This window comes from Mytilus trossulus, chromosome 2, assembly GCF_036588685.1.
Source record: "Mytilus trossulus isolate FHL-02 chromosome 2, PNRI_Mtr1.1.1.hap1, whole genome shotgun sequence".
Classification (NCBI taxonomy): Eukaryota; Metazoa; Mollusca; class Bivalvia; order Mytilida; family Mytilidae; genus Mytilus; species Mytilus trossulus.
The window spans coordinates 19,279,016-19,302,148 of NC_086374.1; the positions used below are offsets into that span (position 1 = coordinate 19,279,016).

Genomic DNA, 23,133 nt, shown 5'->3' on the forward strand with positions numbered 1-23,133 from the left:
ACCAAAATGACTATACTATGTGCACCCATTTTGCATAAAAAGTTAAGGATATGATCTTATAAGTTGTTGTATGCCCCTCAGTCAGGCTGTAGGTCCGTCTATCCAGTTTGCCATAACCAAATATTATGAACCTACACGTGCCTAAAAAAACAGATTAAGTTCGATAACGATATGCGCTAGTGGGCCAAAACATTATATGTCTTTCATGGACACAATCAGGTTCCTTCAAGTTGTTTTATAGAGTAAAGATCTTTCCGTGCTTGTATTTCCTATCATGAATTCCTTGATAGAGGATTGCTGTACACCATTACGAGTTGGTTGACCGTTACCGTATAACCGTTTCACAGATGATATCGGATATGTTCCTTATGTCGTAACTACAATACCCTTCCCTTTTCACGAATGTGACCTATACCGAATTAAACTATTTAACGGATTTGTAATACCATAAGCAACACGACAGGTGCCACATGTGGAGCATGATCTGTTTACCCTTCCGGAGCACCTGAGATCACCCCCATTTTTTGGTGTGATTCGTGTTGCTTATATAGTCTTTAGTTTTCTATGTTGTGTCTTCTGTACTGTTATTTGTCTGCTTGTGTTTTTATTTTTAGCCATGGCATTGTCACTTCATTTTCGATCTTTGAGTTTGACTGTCCCTCTGATATCTTTCGTCTCTCAGTCTTCTTTAACAAAATGGTCGGTTCCAAACCATTTTCTTTAAAAAAGCTGGATTCCTATAACTATATTTTTCTGTCATCAGCTTGACCGTTAACGGGACGTATTATGCTGTTGTCCGTCTGTTCGTCTTAAGGATGTCAGTCTTAACCTCAAAAAAGCTTTAAAAAATTTGCATAAAACTTGTTTATATCTTTTGACTTGAACTCCTTTTCGTTTTGTATAAACTTAAATTTTCCCGTTTTCGGACAAAAACTCGAGAATGCTTTTACCAACTTGCAAGAAATTTTGGTGAATTTTAGATTTTATGATTCCGAGGTACAGGGTATTAAAATTTTTCATAAAAAGGGTGCTTTTCATGCAGTCCAGTTTCAGGACAATAACCTAAAAAATGCTTTCCAGTTCTCATGAAACTTTGGTGAATTCATTGTTGCCACGTATTGATGTAAGCTCCCTTTTGATTTTCATAAATTTTTAGATTTAATATTCCCTCCTAGTTATGTTTTTCCGGTTCCCCCCAGTATTAAACATGTTAAAAAGAGCTAGGTGATTTCCCTGATTTAGGACAACTACTCAAAAATGCTGTCAGCAATTCTGATGAAACTTTGGTGAATTGTTTATTAAATATTGATGTAAGCCCCCTTTTGATTTTCATATATTTCAAATATGACTTTCAGAAGTAGCTCATTATTGAACTTTATTTTTAAAGTGGAAACATGACGGGCGTATCATGAGCTCATGACGCAGCTGTTTATTTTAGATCAAAAATAGTCTTGCAAGAAGTATGTCATTTTACTTTTATATTGTGTCTGTCAATATTCTGTTGTTTTTTTTTGTTTTTTTTTGTTTTTTTGTGTTTTTGTTTTTAATCTTGAATACATTACTCTGGGAACAGTATGTTAATATATATGTTCCTGCATTACTTGACTAGACTCTAGTACATATTTGGCCTAAAAGAAATTGTTAAAAATAACGCGGAAAAATAAGGAAACCAGTTGTACTTAAAAGCCAATCAAAACTGACGCGTTATTTCGATTCTTTCTAGATTTTTCATAACATTGCGCGTTCCGAAATTTAGCTGGTCCAGACGTCCATTGGCAGACCGGTTCCATCAGTCGAAATGCAGTCTACAGTCGAAATGCAGTCTGCTGAAGCTGTGTGTTTGGACTGTTGTGTCTGTGGAAGGGAATCAAAAGAGATGCGATTAATTGGATCGAAAAGAACTGTAAATTTGAGTGAATTGTTAGCAAAATACGGTGGCATTTCTAAGCAACAGGGAAAGATTTGTCGAAACTGTTTCACCAAACTAAAAACTGTCCATAAAAATGCTTCGAAGATCCGGCAACAGTGCTTGAACACACAAGCAAAGACAAAACAATGCCATCAAGCGTTGCAGTATGTATAATAATGACCAGGTTTTAAATATATATGAAAAGGCTTTATAGACACGTACCTGTTACCTAATCTGTAAGTTCCGCCTCTGTCAGGCGCACCACCATACGGTGTAACTTGGGAGTTGCTATATACAGGGGCTCAATCACACCTTAACTACATGATTTATTATGGGTTTCATCATGAATTTTATGTTAACCATGTATAAACAAATAGTAACCATAAATGGGAAGTTAATATATACTTTAATGGGAAGTTAATATATATATTTTAATGGGAATTTAAATTTACTTTAAATCACGGGAAATTTAATATATAAACTTTACGGTAAATATGTACATGACTCCACTCCTGGCTTATTCATAGTTCTACTTGCACAGTTCAAAACAGTTCATCACATGGAATTAATCACAGTTTCAAGATTATTGTCAATTGAATAATGATGATAACTAGGTAATTTGAAGTAGCGAAGCTCTTCTTTGATGTAGTCTATAACAATAACCTCTAGATACACATTCAATTTTAGAGATGTTGGATTCGTCTAGGAATTCAAAGGATGAACAGTCAATAATAACTTTGAGTTGTAAGTCTTCTGATGATAATATTTCATTATACACTTCCATATTAACACAGTCATATAGCTTTACTAGTATAATATTTAAAAAATGTTCCTGTATGTCTCTCAATTTTTCACAATATAGAAGGAAATGTTTAATGTCCTCACTTCCTTTGCCACATAATTTACATGCTGAATTAGTTCCACCAGATCTGTCGAACTTAGCTCTGTCATGCTGTAAGGTATAAGTTCCACACATGATTTTTGCTTTTATGCTGGCCATAGTTGAAGTAAACGGCTCTGTTCCACAGCTATCCCAGACATTGTGGGTTTTTCCTTGAGTGATATTATTGACATTTAAAAACTTTAGAGATGACTGATTTTACATCAGATTTTAGAAGATCAATCCAATACGAAGAGATAGATTTTCTTACAATATTTTTCCACTCGATTTTCCCCGGAGGCACATTAATAAGATCATGTGGTGATGGTAAGCCATACTGTTCTGTCAAGTCAATAATTTTGACAAACCAACTATTTGAATCCCTTGGCATTACAGCCAATTGTCTTATAGCAACATCACGCTCGACAGAACCATGGTTTCTGATGATATTACCGAAAAAATTCAGCATACGCTTATGCAATTCAGCCTCAACTGGAATTTGACCGAGAAGTAAGTAGACAGCACTAGTGGAAGTGCGCTCTGGCAAATGCTGGATCTGCTTTAAAAGCTTGGTGTAATATACGGAGAGTAATTTCATATCGGAGACAGAAAGTATTATGGAGTCTAATCCATACAAAAGTCTGGGTAGCACATAAATTTTCACCAGGTGCATAGAGATTTTAGGGTTAAGTCCATTCAAACCATGGAGCCCAGCTCCCATGAGGGCATACACTGTTTTCCTAGCTGTCTGAATTCTATTAGGTACACAGTCTTTCACACCATATTTAGAATTGACATCATGATCAATACCAAGATGAGTCGCTTTAACAGAATTTTGAAGAGGTTGACCATTCAGTGTAAATAAATGTTCAGTTTTACTTCCATATTGTAGAGTACATGACTTCTGGCTACTAATTATGTAGCGATGTTTATTTGCATAATCAGACAAGACATTTAACATTGTTTGCATCTCATACGGGTTGTTGGAAATCAGAGTAACATCGTCGGCAACAGTGGGTATTCCACAGTAAATAGAACCCAAGTGAGCACCAAGACCATTCATTTCAAATGTTTTCAGTAGTGTGTTTATGAAGACCTTATAGGCAGTCGGGGACCAAACTCCACCCTGGCGAACACCCTGGAATTCGTGAACTGGTTTTGATTTAATACTTTGCCACATTACAGAGGATTCCAAGTTCTTATACCACTCATTGAATAGTAACCAATTGTCACCGGTCATTCCACCTTTATACATCTCTCTCATTAGCCCAGAGTGCCACACAATATCAAAAGCTTTTTGAGCATCACTAAACGTTATAATTAATTGTTTTTTTAATTTCTTAGCTTCAGCCTTGAGTTCAGTTAAGATTAATGCTGCTACCGAAGGACATTCCCCAACTGTGAAGCCTTTTTGCAACCGACTTTGCTTATCTTTAATAATGTTCACATTTTTTGATAGATGAAGTTTTTCCACAACTTTTCCAATAGTACTTGTTACGGTAATTTTACGATAAGAGTTAGGCATTTCTCTAGGTTTGCCCCCGTTTTTGAATACTGGATAACATATACCACTTTTTAAATTAGATGGGAGGTTAATATGTTGAAATATAAAGTTTACTAATTTCACTATAATTTTAATAACAGGTTGACCACCATATTTTAAATGTTCAATGGTAATACCTTGTTCATCAGCTGCTTTTCCATTTTTGAAAGACATTATACACTTTCCCACATCATCCTCAGATAAAAATTCTAGGGGTTCTTTATTAGTGTTAAAAAGATCCTGTAGTATTTTTACATCATCTTCGACCAATTGTTTATAGCTGTTATCAAAAAATTCATTATCAAAAGGGGTAGACAGCTCTTGGAAATAGTCAGCCCATGTTTCACAAATGGCTATAGAGTCACTAAAAATCTTGTCATTATATCTAAGAACAGATGTTGATATATAGTTGTGGTCCCGTTGGCGTTTGATAAGTTTATAAAATTGTTTTCGATCAGTTTCACGAAGTTCCATTATATTGATAAGGTTGTCTTGACGTTTAGATGCTTCAAGCTGTCGCTGAGCCGACCTGAGATCTTTTTTCGTTTGTTTCAATTCATTAAAATATTTGTTATCTTTGCTTTTTGGTTGACCAGCTTGTTTCCATTTCCAAAAACAATGTTTCTCTTTCCTAATAATATCCACAATATGTGGAGGCCAAACTCTGCCTTTCCTACGAGTACGTGATCCAGAATTTTGTTTAGATGGGACAAGCTCCCTAGCTGTGTCAGTAACAATTTCACACAAATTATCTATAAAATTATCAAGCGATTCCAAATCTAAATTTTGGAGTTCAGAGTCTAGTTTATGGCTCAATTTTCTTTCATATTCATTAGTGTCAATTTTATTCCAGTCAATTTTCCGCACACACTTGTTATCTGAGTTAATCGACTCATCAATAGACTTTTCCATTGGAACAGTTATAGTAATTGGATCATGTGTAGAGGTGTTACACAGCTCTCTTGTCAGTACGTTATAGGATGTCACAATATCAGTATTAAGAATAAAGTAATCAATTTGTGAAGAGTCTTTCCCATTAAAATGAAAAAAAGTATCTTGTTCTTTACAAAGTTTAGGTAAAGAGAGATTATGTTCATTGGCAAATAGTTTAAAGTCAATATCTCTAGTGTTACTGCTGTTACGATGAAAAGAGGCGTTCATATCTCCTCCAAGAATAATTGTATATGAGTCATTATATTTTTGAATAATTTCCGAGAGTTCATCCAATATCGCTTGGTAGTCATCACGGGAATATCCATTTCCTCTTGTTGGAAGGTATACACATAACAGAAGTATTGGTTTTGCTAGTTTTATTAAAACCCCAATAATTCTGTTTCCACCATCCGGAATTTCTTTAATAATTGTTTGTAATGTTTTTCTATACATAATTGAAACACCAGCATGACCCCGACTTCTTTGAATAGGAATATCGAATTTATCATCATCAAAGCATTTAGTATATGAATTAAAAAGGTTAAAATCATCATGAATTCTATATTTATCTCTAGAATGCAGCCAATGCTCTTGAAGCATAATAATGTCAAAATGTTCACTAAGATTTTGCAGATATACATTGTTGCTTAAAAATCCTTCAATGTTAAAAGATAAAATACGTAAACTATCTACACCATCAGCTTCATCTAACAAGTCCTGACCTGACCTAGACTTATCTCTTCCCAGTCGGAGGGGTGCATGCACGGGGTGCTCGGATAAGATTGACACACCTTTTGCTGTTGGTTTATCATTTCCCTGTTCGGTTGTGTATTTGCACAGATCGGCACTTTTGGAGATATTGTTATATTTTGTACAGACTTTTTCCTGCCTCTTGGGCGATTGCGCATGTCTAAAAAAGTACTATCGATACTACCCGAAGTTGCCTTTTCAGGGGTTTGCATTAAATAATTATCCATTTCATTTTCAAGGGGATCATTTATTATTACAACAGATTCATCCCGTCTGGCTGGCGTACAGAAATCATTATAATTATCATTGCAAAAATTGTGTAGAGAACTATTTTCCACATTTTCAGTTATGACAGATGGCATATTATTAGCCTGCTTATGCGTTCTATGGCGATTGTTATTGTTGTTACCATTGCGCTTTCGTCTACCCCTTTGTTTCTCATGGTTATGTTTGTTATATGATGAATATGCATTTCATTAACTTTATCTTGTACGTTTGCCATTTTATTATCTTGCTTGATTATATCAAATTCAAGAGTCTTAATTCTTTGTTCCAAAACCCAGACTTTTATGGAATCTTGCTCGGCACTATGATGACAATGAGATTGAACATTGTGTTTTTGTGAATTTTTAACTGATGGATAATCCTCATTTTGGGATAATTCATTGGCAAGCTTCTGCTTATGTATACGGAGAGAATGCTCTAAGTCTAATTTATCACTTTCTAGAGTTATAATATATGACCTACTAGTAGTTAATTCTTTTTGTAGGCTAGAAATATCAGTTTGTAACTTATAAATTGTGGAGTCTTTAGCTCTTAATAACTTTTCTTTCTTACACAGGCAATCTTTAAGATGCGCAATTTCTTGTTCATAAAAATATCTGTTACCAGTGTCACCAGGGTTGTTTGTACTTTTTCCAATTTCAGAATGTGCATCTGGAACATGTGGAATATTCAGTTCATTTGGTACTACTCTTATGTCATGAATATCACCCAAGTTAGTTGATACAATTGACCTTTGTTTAGAGACGCTAGGTTTTTTTGGTTGGATTACTACCCGTTGTTTTACTACATTAATAAGTGATTGATTTGCATCAGCAGTATTAGATATAGGCATTTTAGGTATAGTTTGTTCCAAAACCTTAAACTTAGACCTTTCCAAATTTTCACATGCGCCAGGTTTATCAGAGATGTTGAGTATAGGATTTTCTAGATCAGCAACAAGATGGTTAGGAACGTTAGAGCCCTCAGAATCATTCGCAACAGAGGCTTGTAAACTCATGCAGCTACGACAAACATATTGTGCTGAGTGATCAGATTCATAGTATCTTATGTCTTTAGGTGATAGATTTTCACACGAGTAATGAAGCCATTTATCGCACGTATCACACCCTATTGCTTTTGAGGAGAATTCACATGGAACGTTACAGACAGGGCAAATATTGGCTGGAGTCACTGACTCATTGTCTATATGTTGTACACTTTTGATGTCACTAGAATTGTTGCATTTATTACTTGTATGGTCATTTGAACTATCAAGAGTTTCAAGATAATGTTTACAATAGTGCTTGATTGTGTTGTTTATACTAGTAAAGTCCTCATTCTGATCTAACACACCCATGATTTCTTGTAGTGTTGTTTGTATAAAGTCAATCATGTAATTTTGTTTACCATTAAGCAGGACCTTTGAGCTCGAGTGGTAGAAGTTCAGCACATATAGTTTTACAGATTTCGCTTTGACTGCGACAGAGTCATATATTACAGCACCAGATTGATCTTTTGTGCTTGTGATGTCTAATGAGTATTGTAAGTTGTTTAATACACCAAATGTGACATTCTTAAATGTTTCATATGCAGCAGCTGAGAATACCAAGACAAGATTACCAGGGCTAATTTCTGGCATGATATACTCCTCCTTTCTTTGGGGCACCACACAAAGACATTAGTTGATCAAAGTACAAAATTATATCATGACTATATTTACATGTAAAATACAATTGGTATCTGGTTTGTTCGTGCTTAATAAACTTTCGCATCCTACAACTTTGCGCCTCGCATGTTCCAACTGTACACATTCAATTTTAAATCAAATTCCAGTTGAATCATAGTCTTTAGTAAGTGTCCCAAATGACACTGTAAACACTTGTGTAAGTTTTCTCTTTTGTAGTTTCTTCACATATGTAATGTTCACTCATGTACTTAATTGAAATGGTGGCTGCTGCTTTAATTTTTTACTTAATTTTGATTTAGATTTATAGTGTTTTTTGCTGTATAGTGTTTTTGAATCTACCAGACTCCGTTAAAATTTTTTCCAGATGGCACAATATCTCATTTCGATTGTCTCTATTAATGTCTTCTTCATCAATTCCTAGTAAGGTGTCTAAATCCATGCGTATATTTCCTGTTATAAAGTAAATAGATGTTCTCATCCTCTCTCTAGCCTCTTCATAGTTAGAACAATGTAAAAGGTAGTGTTCTACAGTTTCTGGCTCTCCACAGGAACAGTTTTTGTCTAAGAAAATCATGATTGTTGTTTTCAATACACCTTATCGCTATTTAGTCCATTTCGGGAAAAACAGTCATTTATACAACTTTCTGTTTAGGTCACCGGCCGAAAAATGGAGGTCACCAGTAGTAGGCTGAGGGAGAAAAAACTTTAGAAAGTGATCATCAAGAAACTTTGATATACATGTAGTATGATCCACTTTTTTTCGAAATTAAAATTGAAAGTAAAAAAATATTTTGTTTGAAGTATATATTTATGGTGGTTTAAACAGGTCTCATTAAAAAGTATCATGCATGGTGAATTGTTAAAACAGGGTCCCAGATAGCTTGAACTGGATGAAAAAGTTGTGTAATTTTAGAACTTATCCGGAATGGAATAAATAGCGATTAGGTGTATTGCTTATTGAAATAAAAACTGAACATATTTTGCATGAAAAGGGGGGAGGGGGTGTAGGAGCGGTCCTGATCCTAAAATCCCGGTCTTAAAAACATGAAATCTTGAGGTCCTGAATTTAAATAAATTCAATCCCGAAATCCTGAGCTAAATAAAAACACCTGATCCTGGAGTCCTGATAAAGGTCCTATTCCCCCTCTAGCTTGGTATGTCTATGAGTAAAACATTGAAAATTTTAAATGAAAAACACAAAGATAATTGTTTTTAACAGCTTGGCTCCTTGATCTATATATATCTTTATTCTCATCACCAAATACATAGGTACAGAGAAGACATGCATGTATAATACAATATATTAACTACATAAACATAAATATACAATATATATATATAACAACAACAACAACAAAGACAAAAAGAACTTATTCAGGAGGACACACTCGCTTGTTTATAATTCGTATAAACTTACATAAATTAATGAGATCTGTCCTATTTGTAGACGACATAATTTCAGTAAATACTATAATATTTGGCCTTATACTAACATTTCTATTTATAAATTTATTTCTCTCTTCTGTAAAATGTGAACAATTAATAATGTAATGAAATTCATCTCCAATATCTAGCTGACATAAATTACACTTTCTTTTTTCCCTTTCTATATTGTACCATCTTCCAAGTTCGACTGGAAGTTTATGGTATATATTCTAAATTTACATAATGTCAAAAAATCTTTTTCGTCTAAAATATTAAAATAGTCTTCAAAACACAATAAATTCTTAAAAATACGATAATTCAAGGCTTTGGAACAGTTTTGAATAGTCTCGTTCCATGTTTGTTTGAATTGATCACACAATCTTACTTTGATATTATATTTCAACCATACATCATTTAAAAAGAGCTGTGTGTTCCAGATATATGTAAGAAATTCCACATTCATTGAATATATTTTTAACACATGTTAACCATTTAAAATCTATGTTTTTAGTACAATACAAGTGGTACAGTAGCTTATAAATAATACATGAATACTTTGACTGCTTTCCCATAATTAATTTAGACCAGTAGGATATCATCCTTAATTTTACATCAATAGAGAGTGGTAAACGTCCTAGCTCACCGTATATCATACAGTTTGGAGTGGAAGATTTCAGATTTAGGAGCAACTTACAAAATTTTAGATGAACCTTTTCGACAATATCACAGTTGCTGAATCCCCATATTTCTGATCCATATAAAAAATAGGTTTTACTACTCTATCAAAAAGATCTAACTGACAAGAAATTGATAGGCTATGAAACTTCCCCCTTTTTAGTATCTCATACATCGCTTTTGTCCCTTTTTCAACTTGTGATTTAATCGCCTTTTTATAATTTCCCGTTTTTGTCAATAAGCTACCCAAATAACTAAACTCTTGAACGATTTCTATTTCTTGTTCATCTAAAACAAAGTGTAAATTGTCTGGTAATCTTCCATATGAAAAACAGAATATTTTGGTTTTGGATACATTTACTTTTAATTTCCAGTAGTTACAGTATTCATTAAAAAAATCTAACTGTATTTGAAGATCTTGTGGTGTTTCAGACATCAAAACAGTATCATCAGCATATAATAATAAAATGATATTGAGAAATACATCAAGTTTATGTTCTAATTCTTCTGTAACTGTGAAAAGGCCCTTACAGTTTTTTGTTTTTAAAAAAATTTCCAAGTCATTTAAAAAAACTGCTATCAAAAAAGGGGACATATTTTCCCCTTGCCTTACCCCATTATTACACGGAAAATAATCAGACTTACTGTTATTAAAAATAATATTTAATTTAATATTTTTGTACATACTTTGAATCACATTTAACATTTTCCCATTTACATTGTTTAACAATAGTTTATGCCAAAGTCCATCCCTCCAAATTTTGTCAAAAGCCTTTTCAAAGTCTATAAAAGCACAATAAAGTTTTTTCTTTCTTTTCTTCAGAAGTTCAAACAAAGAATGTAATATAAATAAATTATCCATAGTGCTATATATAGCCTTGCCTAAAGCCACATTGTGTTTCATGTAAAATTAGGAAATCGTCAGAATATTTGTTCAAACACGCGGTTAGAACAGCCGTTAACAGTTTACCCAAACAACTGACGATGGTATTTGGCCGAAAATTTTTAGGATTATTTCGGTCTCCTTTATTCTTGAATATTGATATGATATTACCAACTAACCAACTCTCTGGTACAAATCCGGTATCAAATATCAAATTAAATAATGTTTCATAAATATCGATAAGCTGGTTTGAAGTTGCTTTTATGTATTCATTTATAACAGCATCTTCACCACCAGACTTATCGTTTTTCAAATTTTTAATACATTTCAAAATTTCTCCGTTTTGTATATAGTATAATATACAAATTCAAATCCTAATTAAGTTGATTAACCCGGTCTTCATCAAGAGGTGGTAAATCAGCTCCATTATCATCCGTCGGAGAAGCATTTAGATCCTTAAAGAAATCAAATAATTTCTCTATTGGGATATCCGGTTGTTTTTTACGCTTTCCCTGGTTAAGTATTTTCCAATAGTCTCTAGAATTTTTGGTTCTCAATTCTTTCAATTTTTTTGAAAGATTTTGCCGGTATAATCTAGGATTTTTGTCGAGAGTTTTCTTATATATGTTTTCTGATCCAGCCAAATTGGATCTATTTACTGTAGTTCGATTTTTTTTAAATTTTCGTCTAAATTTACGATAATTTTGTCTCGCAAATTTACATTCTCGGTTAAACCAGGGTTTTTATAAACGATTTCTGACGTGTTTTCCCGTTTTTACTATGAGAAATGCCAAATGTAGCTTTCGCACTTTCTATAAAAATTTCACATAATTTCTCAACATGTATATTAACATTTACATCAACCCTTGGTTTTTTCAAATTATACAAAAGATCTTTTATTTTAAATTGGTTTATATTTTGCTGAAATTCTATCAATTTATCACTGTCCCACTTTCTTCTCCTTTCTGCACTTTCTTCTATATAATCAGGTACCTCACATCCGTTTACATTTGTTGCATACACACTAATAGACAATGGACAATGTACATCAGAAAATAATTATGAAAAATCTACTACTTCCAAGGTACAAAATCTATTTATAAAATTCACATTACTAATGCAATAATCTACAACACTTGCATTCCTACAAGTCAACTTTCCTTCCTTGTCACCATTTATCCTCTCATTAAGTATAAAACAGTTATTCCCCTTGCAAAAGTCAAATAATAAAGAACCATACTTATTTTTTCCAATATTTTTCTATTTTTTCTTTCCCTCGGAATATCTAAAAAGTCCAAAATGGACACACTATTTTCTATTAAATCAGAGAAATTATTTGAAGGATCATGAGAATCTAAAATAAGAAAATCTTTCTCTGATGCTGTTCGACCATTAAAATCTCCAACCAAACTGACAAATTTATATCGTGATGACAAGTCCAGAAACTCATTTTCTATCTGACTAAAAGCATCCAAATGCATAAGACGTGTACTCTGGTGGAATATACACAATTTCAAAAACTGTATCTGTATCAGTGTTCATAATTTTAGAACTTATCTTGAACCACAAAACAAACTTGCTACCTGTATCAATAACTTCAATTAAGTGTTCATATTTCTGTTTGTAATCAAGTAGTATTCCACCAGATTTCACTTTTGCAATTTTTTTTCTATTTTTAAATCTAAATATATAACCTGGTAGTTATATTTCATCTCTATCATCAAGTTTTGTTTCCACTAAGCATATAATGTCATGACTTCTTAACAAATTTTCAAATTCAGGATATTGTAGTTTTTTTTATAATTCCACAACAATTAAGTGATAAAATATTGAGCATATCAGGAGATGTACTTTTTAAACCACTATTTGACAAATCTAAATTTTCTTAAAAAGAATCATTTGTATCATAGAAACTGTCTGTAGACATAATTACATTTTTATCAATAACATTTTGATCAACCTCATCAATTTTCCTTTTTAATTTTGCTTTGTTAACATTCAAAACAGGGTTATTAATGTCATAATGATGAAAACAGTTTGAATTATCTACAATAAGACTTGTGCTTGTGGGTTCTCCCTGACATCCCTAACTCGGCGTTGTACCATTTTGACGACGTCTTTTAGTTGGTCTTTTATCTGGCGTTATTCTGTTGTTCGGCAGTGACCTCAATGGTGATGAAGGGGCTTGATTTACAGCACTGTCACTTTCCATATGTCGTTCAAAGTCGTCATCTTCCTGTAAATTGTATAGTTGCATTGTCCATCAATATACAGGCGGTCACGGATGAGAACTACATCCCTTTGTTGTTTAGCATCTTTCATTACCGGGTATAGTTTTTTCCTACGTTTCACAATTTCTGCAGGGAACTGTTCACTTATGCCAAATGGGGCACCTCTCAGCTTGTTGGCGTTATTAAGCACAAATTGGAGGTCGCTGTGGTAAATGAATCGAGCGACGATCGGGCGAGCACCATTGAGACCAGGCTTACCAAAGCGATGAACGTTTCCAAACTCAATAAAGTGATTTACTTCTAATTCTTGACGTAAGAATCCTCGGAGTTTGTTTTCACAATTTTCAAATTTTGACATAGATTTTGAAACAATAAAACAAAAAATTATAGCAAAACACTAGCCAAGACGTGATTTTAATCTATTCAACACAAAAAAAAATACGTTGACATAATCTCACTTTATTTAGAAACAAGGAATATTTTTTTTAACAATACACTATTTAAAACATGAACATGATTAAGATTTATTCAACACAAAAAAAAACGTCTCAGTATATTTTGAGGTCTTATCCCAGATCCGGCTTATTGTTTAGTGAGAATCCCATATCCTGCTACTTGTTGCCATAATAGCACATGTGATTTCCCTTGTCCCACCAGACTTTACTGAAGCATGGCTGGAGAGGGCCTGCCCTTGGCTTAGGTTAGTCATGCCTGTCCTAAAGATAGAAAAATCAATGAAATTGAATTTTTAATTCAAATGTACATGTCTAAAATTTCAACTCCATACTTATCTCGAAAAGTAGCATATGACCTATGGTAGATTATTTATAACATTTATTTGAAATACCAAGGTGAAAAAATTACTGTGGGATCAAAACTGTATCAGATGCCCTTAAGATGTATTTACAACTACGTGTTTATAAAATATATATAGGTTGTAAATAAGAACCATTAATTAACATTATCTATAATAACAAAAAATTTGCTTTTTTTCCAGAGCATTATTGACCAATGTAAATGAAAACTCCATAAAGGATGGTAAAGAAATATATGTTCAAGTCCAAGCTAAAGAACTGGCAATATTTAAAGAAGGTATATATACATGTATATGATCTGCATTTTACAGCTTTGTATGTAAATTTGTATAAACTGCTCTCTTTACCGTGTATTTCTTGTAATTTGAATGCAAAAAATTGCAAAAACTTTGTATAGTTGACCTTATCCCTATTCTTTATATGATTTCTCCCCTTATTTTGTAAAGGCAGATAGTTTTCAAAGTGTACATGTTATTATGCCCAATGCCACAAAGTTGTAAGTTGGGTATGATATGTTAGACCAATCAGTCCATCAGTTCTGTTCATGCATCATGACTCCTCTGAAACCACACAACTGAAATTCATAAAACTTTAGACATACAGGCAAGTATGTAAATATAAATATGAACATGAAATTATATTTTTTTATTGGAGTTTTGCCCATTTTGACTTAAATATACGATCGCAATAGATTGTCAATGCAAACCCTCAGAAAAAACGGAGAATTTCATGAAACTTTGTTATTTATTTGAACTAAATAATGTGGTTGTGCATACATGTATGTACACGACATTTTTATTGGAATACTTTTGTATCAGTTAAAAGCCTGTACTAACATGACTTAGTCAGGAATATGACAGTTGTTGTCCATTTGTTTGATGTGTTATATCATTTTATATTAAATTTTCCTTGGAGTTCAGTATTTTTGTGTTTATACATTTAAATATGATATTTTGAACTTAGAAATCTTGTAAGATTTTGTTTGCACAGTACAATGTGGGAGCATGGTGTATGTGAGAATGTTCACATCCAAATGTAGGTTCTTTTGATCAGTGGCAAAGTAATATTTGAACGTAAAATATGTGAAAGCATCAGTGGTCTGCATTATTTTAACCTGCATTTACCATTGCTTGACAACAATTTTAAAAGATCGCTCCTACTTAGGCCTAAAATAAAATATTGTTTGTTTCCATAATCCCGACCAACCCTGCAAAAACAGTCTATTAGACTTTAAAATAATAAAATAATATTTAACTTAGTTTTGACAATAAAATTTTATGAGTTAGACTCTAACTCATAAAATTTTATTGTCAAAACTAAGTTAAATATTATATTATTCATTTTCAATTTGCAGGCTTGCCAGATCGACGTATATTGTTCCAGCTTTTAGATTATTTTTTTACCTACCTACCTTCCCACACCTGGCTTGACAGGGTCGGGATTGGGGAACACCCAATATATTAATTTAGGCCTTACTGTATGTCTTTATTTATTCAGTGTACGCCACCAGTTGGCCTTCTTTTGTACAAGTTTTTATTCAATGTTTTTATCTACGGAAAAATTATATATCAATTTTGCCACATATATATGGTTAAGGAATGGTAATTGAAAATAATGGAATTAATCTGCCCTAAGTTGTAGTTTCTACTATGACCTGAATGTAGTCGAATTAAAGATATTTGAAAAGATATTTGAAAACTAAAATTTTATTGAGATATACTGAGTAAATGTTAAACATAAAGTATGTGTCTCTGAGAATACTTCATTAAGTTGTTCAGACTAGTTACATCACGGTTATTTTCTGAAGGAAAAGTAGGGATAACAGCCATTATTTAGCTTATTATATTCTAATTGCCAAGTTTTATTTTCTTTTGTAGAGAATCTAATGCCTGAAGAACTAATCTATAAGCCAGTTACTATTGATATGAAAGGAAAAATAAAATATTTGGAGATGGAAGTTCGACAGTTGAAATCTGACCTCCAGTACATAAGGGAACTTCATAAAACCAACATACGCATAATGACCAATTCCTGTGCTGAGAGCATACAAAAAATTATGGTAAGACATAAACAACATATGGACCATAATTTGGTATTCGGCCTTTGGTTTCTTTTTGTATCCTTTTTTATAAGTTCTAAAATTTTAACTTTTATTTTGTGGGTTGTGTTGGTGTTAGAATAGTATGAATGGAACAATTGAGTTTTTTGAGAAAAAATTAATACATTTTGATTCACCGTTTACGTGACAGGTAACCAAACAGGAAACCAATCTTTATTTTCTTTATTTTGCACAATATAATTCAATTGGCATAAATAAACACCATTACTAGTGTTACTTGCTTCATGTTGATATTTAAAATCTATTTTCAATGTTATATTAAAGTTTTTTTAAACGTGACAGGAAACCATAAGAAACCGAAAGCATTTTTTTAGTTTTATTTTATTGCAAAATCTGCTTAAAATAATCTGAACAGTATACTTTTTCTTAAAATCCATCTTAAATGTAACAGTATTATAAAACTCCTAAATATGTGCTTGTTTTGAAAACAATTAGTACAATTTATTCAGAATTTTCCATATTTTCTTCATTGATACAGGATACCATAATCGTTGTATCTTGATGTTTTGGCCAAAAAAATATATTTATATTTGGTTTTGAAATTCCAGTTATATAAAATTTATTCCAAATCATTGGCAATGTAAAATTCTTTAAATCCAGTAAAGAAAAAAACTTGTAACTTGGAATTAAAATCTTTAAAATAGGCACCATGTGATATTTGTGACCTGTACACCATCTACATGGTTTCCACATTTTAACCTACTTTAGTGGGCTAAAATCAATAAAGTACTTCCTTTCAAGTCATGCTTGGTAAAAGTTTACTTTTCCTTTGACAAGTTTATTGCGTTTCTGAAAAGTGTTTGCAGAACATGAATAAAAAAAATTAATTAAAAATTGTGACAAAGTTACCAACTTTGTACATTCCAAGTGTAACGGTATATTAACATGCATTTTTCATTTAATTATCTTTATTCACCTAAAATATCCAGTAATATTTACTGCTGAAGCAAAATCAATCCAACGAACATCGGCACCGTGATAAGAGACGTAATTTCGATTGAATTTTCCAAGGACCCTTTACATTGTTATTGGGAAACATAGTGTGTTTAAACGTCGGTCAAATCTGAAATCGATTTTGTCAAGTCATTGGGCATTTATTTTCACACAAGATTGTATGTAACATTATGCACATAGGAAAAATAATAGACCCCCGGCGCAATCTCTTTGAAAATTGTATTTTCCTTTTTTAAACAAGTTGAAACAAGTCTACAGATTATGTTTGCTAACATCCCGTTGGAAACAAAAACAAAGTTTAGAACTAGTATATCGTATGTCCGGCTGTAAGGGCGTGATCACATGTTAGTCACATGTTTCACGTATGACCGGAAATGATTAGAACTTAAGGACAAAAACAATTTTAATAAATAACTGGACTTCTGTTTCGTGTGAAATGTAACGCATAACAATAACGTCATTTTCTTCCTTAATTATTACGAAGATCAAAACAAGAATGTAAATCATCTCGGATTTACCTGTTTGAACATCTCGCGAGAGTTCATATTTGCATATTGTTTTTAAGAATTCTATTACAACAAAGCAGATTATATCATCTAAAAATTGCGTTACGAAATCGGACACAAAAATCACGCCACTGTTCTTACATCTGCTACATAAATACTTATAGTTCTCGGCATTTTCTTCTCACTATTCTTATTGGTCGATGTTCTTTGTTATTTGAAAGCAAAAGTTACGAATTTGCCAGTGATGATTATCTATACATAAGTCAGCGTTATGCTCTTCGTAAGCAAAAAGTAACGCGAGAAACGACACAAAAATACGGTTGTAGAATCTTTGAAATTCGTATATTTCAATTTTTTTCTAGGGAAGAGTAGCATACACTTGTATGTTGATAAAAATAATGGCATCTTTAGATGTAGTTACAACTTTTCTAACAGTAATTCACATTTTATCACTTTTCTATAGTTATAGGAAAAAGAGCCCAATAGCAAATTATGGTCCATATCTATTTTTGAATTACTTAATAAAATATTTTTGACTTTATTGATTTATTTATATTCTTCTAAGAGTCCTTATTTAAGATTTTAAATCTTATAGCTGCCACTGGAAAATGAAAGAAAAAATAGATTCTGACCTGATACTTTTCTTTAGCTTTATAAACAAATCTATTGAAATATGGAGTGCAAAATCGTCACACCACAATTAAAATTGTAGTATTTTGAATGACACATAAGACCTTATTTACATACACATTCACCTCTAAAATAGCTTTTAAAAATGATTCTATCTTCATATTGTCTTATTTTTTATGCTATTTTGATTGGCCAAAGCATTTCAAAAGTTATCAAACAGCAAATGAGGTGCAACATGAAGATATTTTGGGTGATACAGAAATATCTATCAAGAAACCATTTTCATCTAGGTTGGTATACTTTCTAAATAAAATGCAACATCCATTACTTCACATGTTATCCAAGACAACAGTGAATCAATTATAAGAGACGACAAATGAAGTTTTATTAATAAAAGCATACAAAAGTTGAAATTTTATATGGTTGAGTGTGAAGCCCTTCAAACAAATGATCAATGCCTTTGCACCTGAAGAAAAGTACAAAAAGAAACATTCAATTCTTAATTGAAACAGTTTTCTTACTTTTTTTCAGAATAAAGTGTCAAGAATAACAGCAAATGAGGTGCAACATGAAGATATTTTGGATGATACAGAAATATCTATCAATAAACCATTCTCATCTAGGTTGGTATACTTAATGTTAATAACCTAGAGTGCAAATTTTAAAATTGATTACTTTTTTTTCTGATTTTAATTCATTTCTGTGCCCCTCCTGTAGCAGAGGGGGTATTGAGTGACATCCTTATCCGTCTATCCCTTTCGTCCCTTAAATTTGTTCCTGTTCACCAACTTTACTGATCATAAGTTATGCTATAAATATAAAAATATCTGTTCAGTAACTTTAGTTTGCCTCTACCATATATTATGTAACTTACACACAAAGCTTATTACTACAAAACACAGATCAAGTATGAAAGTGTTCTTCAGTTATGCCCCTTTATAAATGACAAAAAATCCAAAATTTGTTATTTCTGCTCTCTCATTGGATGAAATTTTTAAATTGTAAGCAGGATACACTGAAAGTTAAATGTGAAACAAAATTGAAGTTAAGGGGTAAAGGTGAGGGTATGGTGTAAAACCTTTTTTCATTTTGTAGTACACAGAAATGATTGGAAACTGCGGCATAATACTGATTTTTATCATCTTGTAGCATGTCCCATACATCCATCCGTCCCATACGTCCATTCTTTAGCTTAAGTTTGCCTATACCAAATGTTATAAAACTTATACACAATACTTTTTACCACAAATCACAGATCAAGTTTGAATTTTGGTTGCATCACTTTTACCTTTCTAGAGTTATACCACTTTACAAATTGACCAATTGCTGAATTTTTGGTTTCAGATTGTCTTACTGTGGTTTGCCTATACCAAATATTATGAAACTTATGTAATTTATACACAATGCTCATTAGTTTGAACATATTTTATTGTTCAAAATGACAAAAGAATTAGACAAGTTTTACAACTTAGTAATGCTCATTACCCTTCTAGAGTTATGTCCCTTTACAAATGGAAAAATTGCAAAATTTTGGTTTCTATTCTCTTGCTTTAGTTTGCCTAAACCAAATGTTATGAAACTTATACACACTGCTCATTACCACGAAACACTGATACATTATGAATTTTGGCTGTGTCACTTTTACCATTCTAGAGTTATGCTCCTTTTCAAAAGGAAAAATTGCTGAACTTATCGTTTCTGTTTCCTAACTTTAGTTTGCCTCAACTAAATGTTATAGAAAGTATACACTATGCCTATTACCACAAATTTAGGAAGTATCACTTTTACAGATCATGAGTTATGTCCCTTTATAATGTTGTATGCAAGTGGGGGAATATTCCACGTTTATTTGGTATTGAAAATATGTAAAATTTTGGATCATCTTATATAATTTCAGAATAAAAGGCTGCTCTTCAAATGCTATGGATCACCTATACTGTAAAGACATTAGTATAAAAGTAGAGCCAGAATCTGACATTGATGATGCTACAGAACTTCCCGATACTGATTACATTGATCAATATCAAAACTCACCTGTCACATTGAACACCATTAAAACAGAACAACAGTTGCCTTCCTTAGGTCTCGATATCAGTAATATAAGAAGTTTCTCAGGAGAAATGAGCGATGATGTTATAGAATGCAGTAAAATTATGACTCCTCAGAGCAAAAGCATTAAGCGAAAAAGAACAAGCGCACATGAAGAAAATGAGAAGAACAAGGAAGTAAAGAGTTTGAAGTTAGATAGCATTGACCATCAGAACATAATTGAGGAAAAACCATCAATGGTCAGTCTGGACACTAGTGTCACCAAACCTTTTGTTGTAGTAGGAGAACATTATAAACAGATAACTCAAAACACAACACAGCAGTTACAAAACATTTTGAATTTGAGTCATTTGAATATGAAAAAAGAAAACATAGCAATAAACAAGATAAATGAAAATATGATGACACACAAACCTATTATATTTCCTGTTATCATTCAAAAAGCCCTTCCTGCAGGTTCACATATTTTAAGAAATGAGTTGTTAAAAAAGGATGTCATCATTGGTGGTTCTCCATTGAAAACTGAAAATATGAGTATGAAAAACCAAGTTGTATTTAATGTTAACAGCAGTCGAAATAAAGAACAAACAGAAAAAGATAGCTATTCAGCTTCATTTCAAGTTAAATACCACAAGATTTGTCCAAAACCCAGTAAAGATGTTGATGTTTCCAAACTACCAGAATGTGGTAATGATGGAATGGAAGTCAAAGCAGAGGAAACAAAAAAATATTATCCAAGACCACAGCTACCTATACCCAACAAATCACAAATCTGCTATGTATGTGGAAAATTTATAGAGAAAAGAGATTCAATGACGTCTCACCTCAAAACCCATAGTGAGAAAATGTTTAAATGTAATATTTGTGACAGAGCCTTTGTTAGAAAGAATCACATGCTGGAACATCTAAATACTCATTCAAGAGAAAAACCTTATGTATGCCATTTGTGTGGTAAAGAAATACGATTTGAATCATCATTTATTAAGCATATGAAAATTCATAAGGGGGACAAAAGACATTCTTGTGATGATTGTGGAAAACGCTTTATGGACAAAAGTTTATTGTTAAATCACAGGCGAAAATGGCATGAATCAAACAATGTCAATCGAAGATACAAAAAACAAAGAACTTTTACATGTAAAACCTCTGGCTGTGGTAAAAAATATCTAGACATTTGTGAGTTGAGGAAACACCAACTGGAACATCCTTCTGAGAAACTTGAAACTGAACCTAATGTATGCCCAGACTGTAATGAAATATTTGACAATGAAGAAGCTTGTAAGAAACATATCCCTGTTCATCTTGAAAATCTTCCCTATGGCTGTGGAACATGTGGGAAATCATTTTCTAAAACTGTTCATCTTCAGACTCACATGGCAGTTCATACCAAAAAAAGTAGATTTCGTTGTTCAACATGTAGTTTGGTTTTCTTCTCTGGAAAATCTTTTACTGAACATGTCAAAACTCATACAGATACTGAAAACATGTGTAATGATTGTGGCCAGTCATTTCCTGATGTTAGAACTCTAGAGGATCATATACCTGAACATAGTCGTGAAGATTTATTGTATGGATGTGGATTTTGTGATAAAGGCTTCAGTAAACCATCACATCTGAAATATCACATGAAAAAGCATGAATTTGATGAAAGAATGTAGGAATTTTGACACCAAACAATGAAAGGTTAATTTGTGTTAGTTTCTTTTAAAAGTTAATAGAAAGAATTTGTTCAATTATTCTTGTGTTCTCTTGTATTTTTTCTTTATATGAGAATTCTACTATACCTAGTCAAACGTTTCCATAAGTAAAGGACAGGTTGTATAAACATCAAGGAGATGATCTAATAGCACAAATAGCCAAAATGACATGATAAGAAAACTGCATAGAAATAGTTGACGTTTTGGAATAGTGTACTGTATAACTATAGTAGATATGATGTAAACCATCAAATCTGCCACCAGCCCTAAATTCCACATATGACAAAACTATTAAAAACAACAAGGTTCAGGACATGAACAGGCCAATTACTGATGAAGAAGGGTTATTTTTTTCATTGGTCAATGAATTAAAGTAAACACAACGGGATATGCTTAATTAAAAACTACAGAAAAGCACTGAACTCTATAAACAGTTGATTAATCTACAATTTGTATTAAACTGTTGTTCTTTATAAAAAAAGAATATAACACATGTAAAAATAAAACTCCAAAGAACAAAATTAAGTAAATTAATTAACTGAAGATTGATACAAAAAAAGGAAAATCACAAAAATACTAAACTGAATAAAATTCAAAACGGAAAGTTTTAATCAAATGGCAAAATCAAATGATAAAACTCATAAAACGAATGGACAACAACTGTCATACTCCTACAGGCATTTTCAAATGTAGAAAGTTGTGGATTTGATTTTTTGTCCCAAAACAAAAAATGCATAGAATTATAGAGTACTTGGAGGCACTTACAGCTAGTTCAAAACCAATGATAAGTAACGAAAAAATGTGTATCTAAGCTGAGATTAGTATAACACAGCTAGTGTTGTAGTAGTCTTAAGATCTAAGACTTAAAATATCAATCAGTACACATCCAAGATCCAACATTATCAAATGGATTTCGTTGAAAGACGTCATTAACAATTCAGATACAAGATGCATCACATGCCCTTCTAGAAGGAACCAACTGACTTGGATCCTATTGTCATGGTTTTGTTGTCAATTATACGTTTTCATAACTATATCCGCTATGTAGGTACTATAAACTATAGATCAACATATTTGTTTTTTGCAAAAGTTATGTGAAACTTCATCTGATAATATGCATTTGACATTAACCTCATTCAAATGGGTGCACTGGACAATGTTAATGTGTTTCTCAGCAATTGGT

General features: G+C 32.3%; 1 protein-coding gene across 1 annotated transcript; it reads left to right on the forward strand.

The window, feature by feature from the left end:
• The first annotated feature begins 1,773 nt into the window (after nucleotides 1-1,773).
• LOC134706688 (zinc finger protein 728-like) lies at nucleotides 1,774-21,989 on the forward strand. Its single transcript, XM_063565855.1, has 5 exons — nucleotides 1,774-2,073; nucleotides 14,178-14,272; nucleotides 15,873-16,054; nucleotides 18,736-18,827; nucleotides 20,102-21,989. Exons 1-5 carry the CDS (start codon nucleotides 1,799-1,801, stop codon nucleotides 21,909-21,911), a joined length of 2,454 nt encoding a protein of 817 aa, XP_063421925.1. The 5' UTR covers nucleotides 1,774-1,798; the 3' UTR covers nucleotides 21,912-21,989.
• The last annotated feature ends 1,144 nt before the right edge of the window (nucleotides 21,990-23,133 follow it).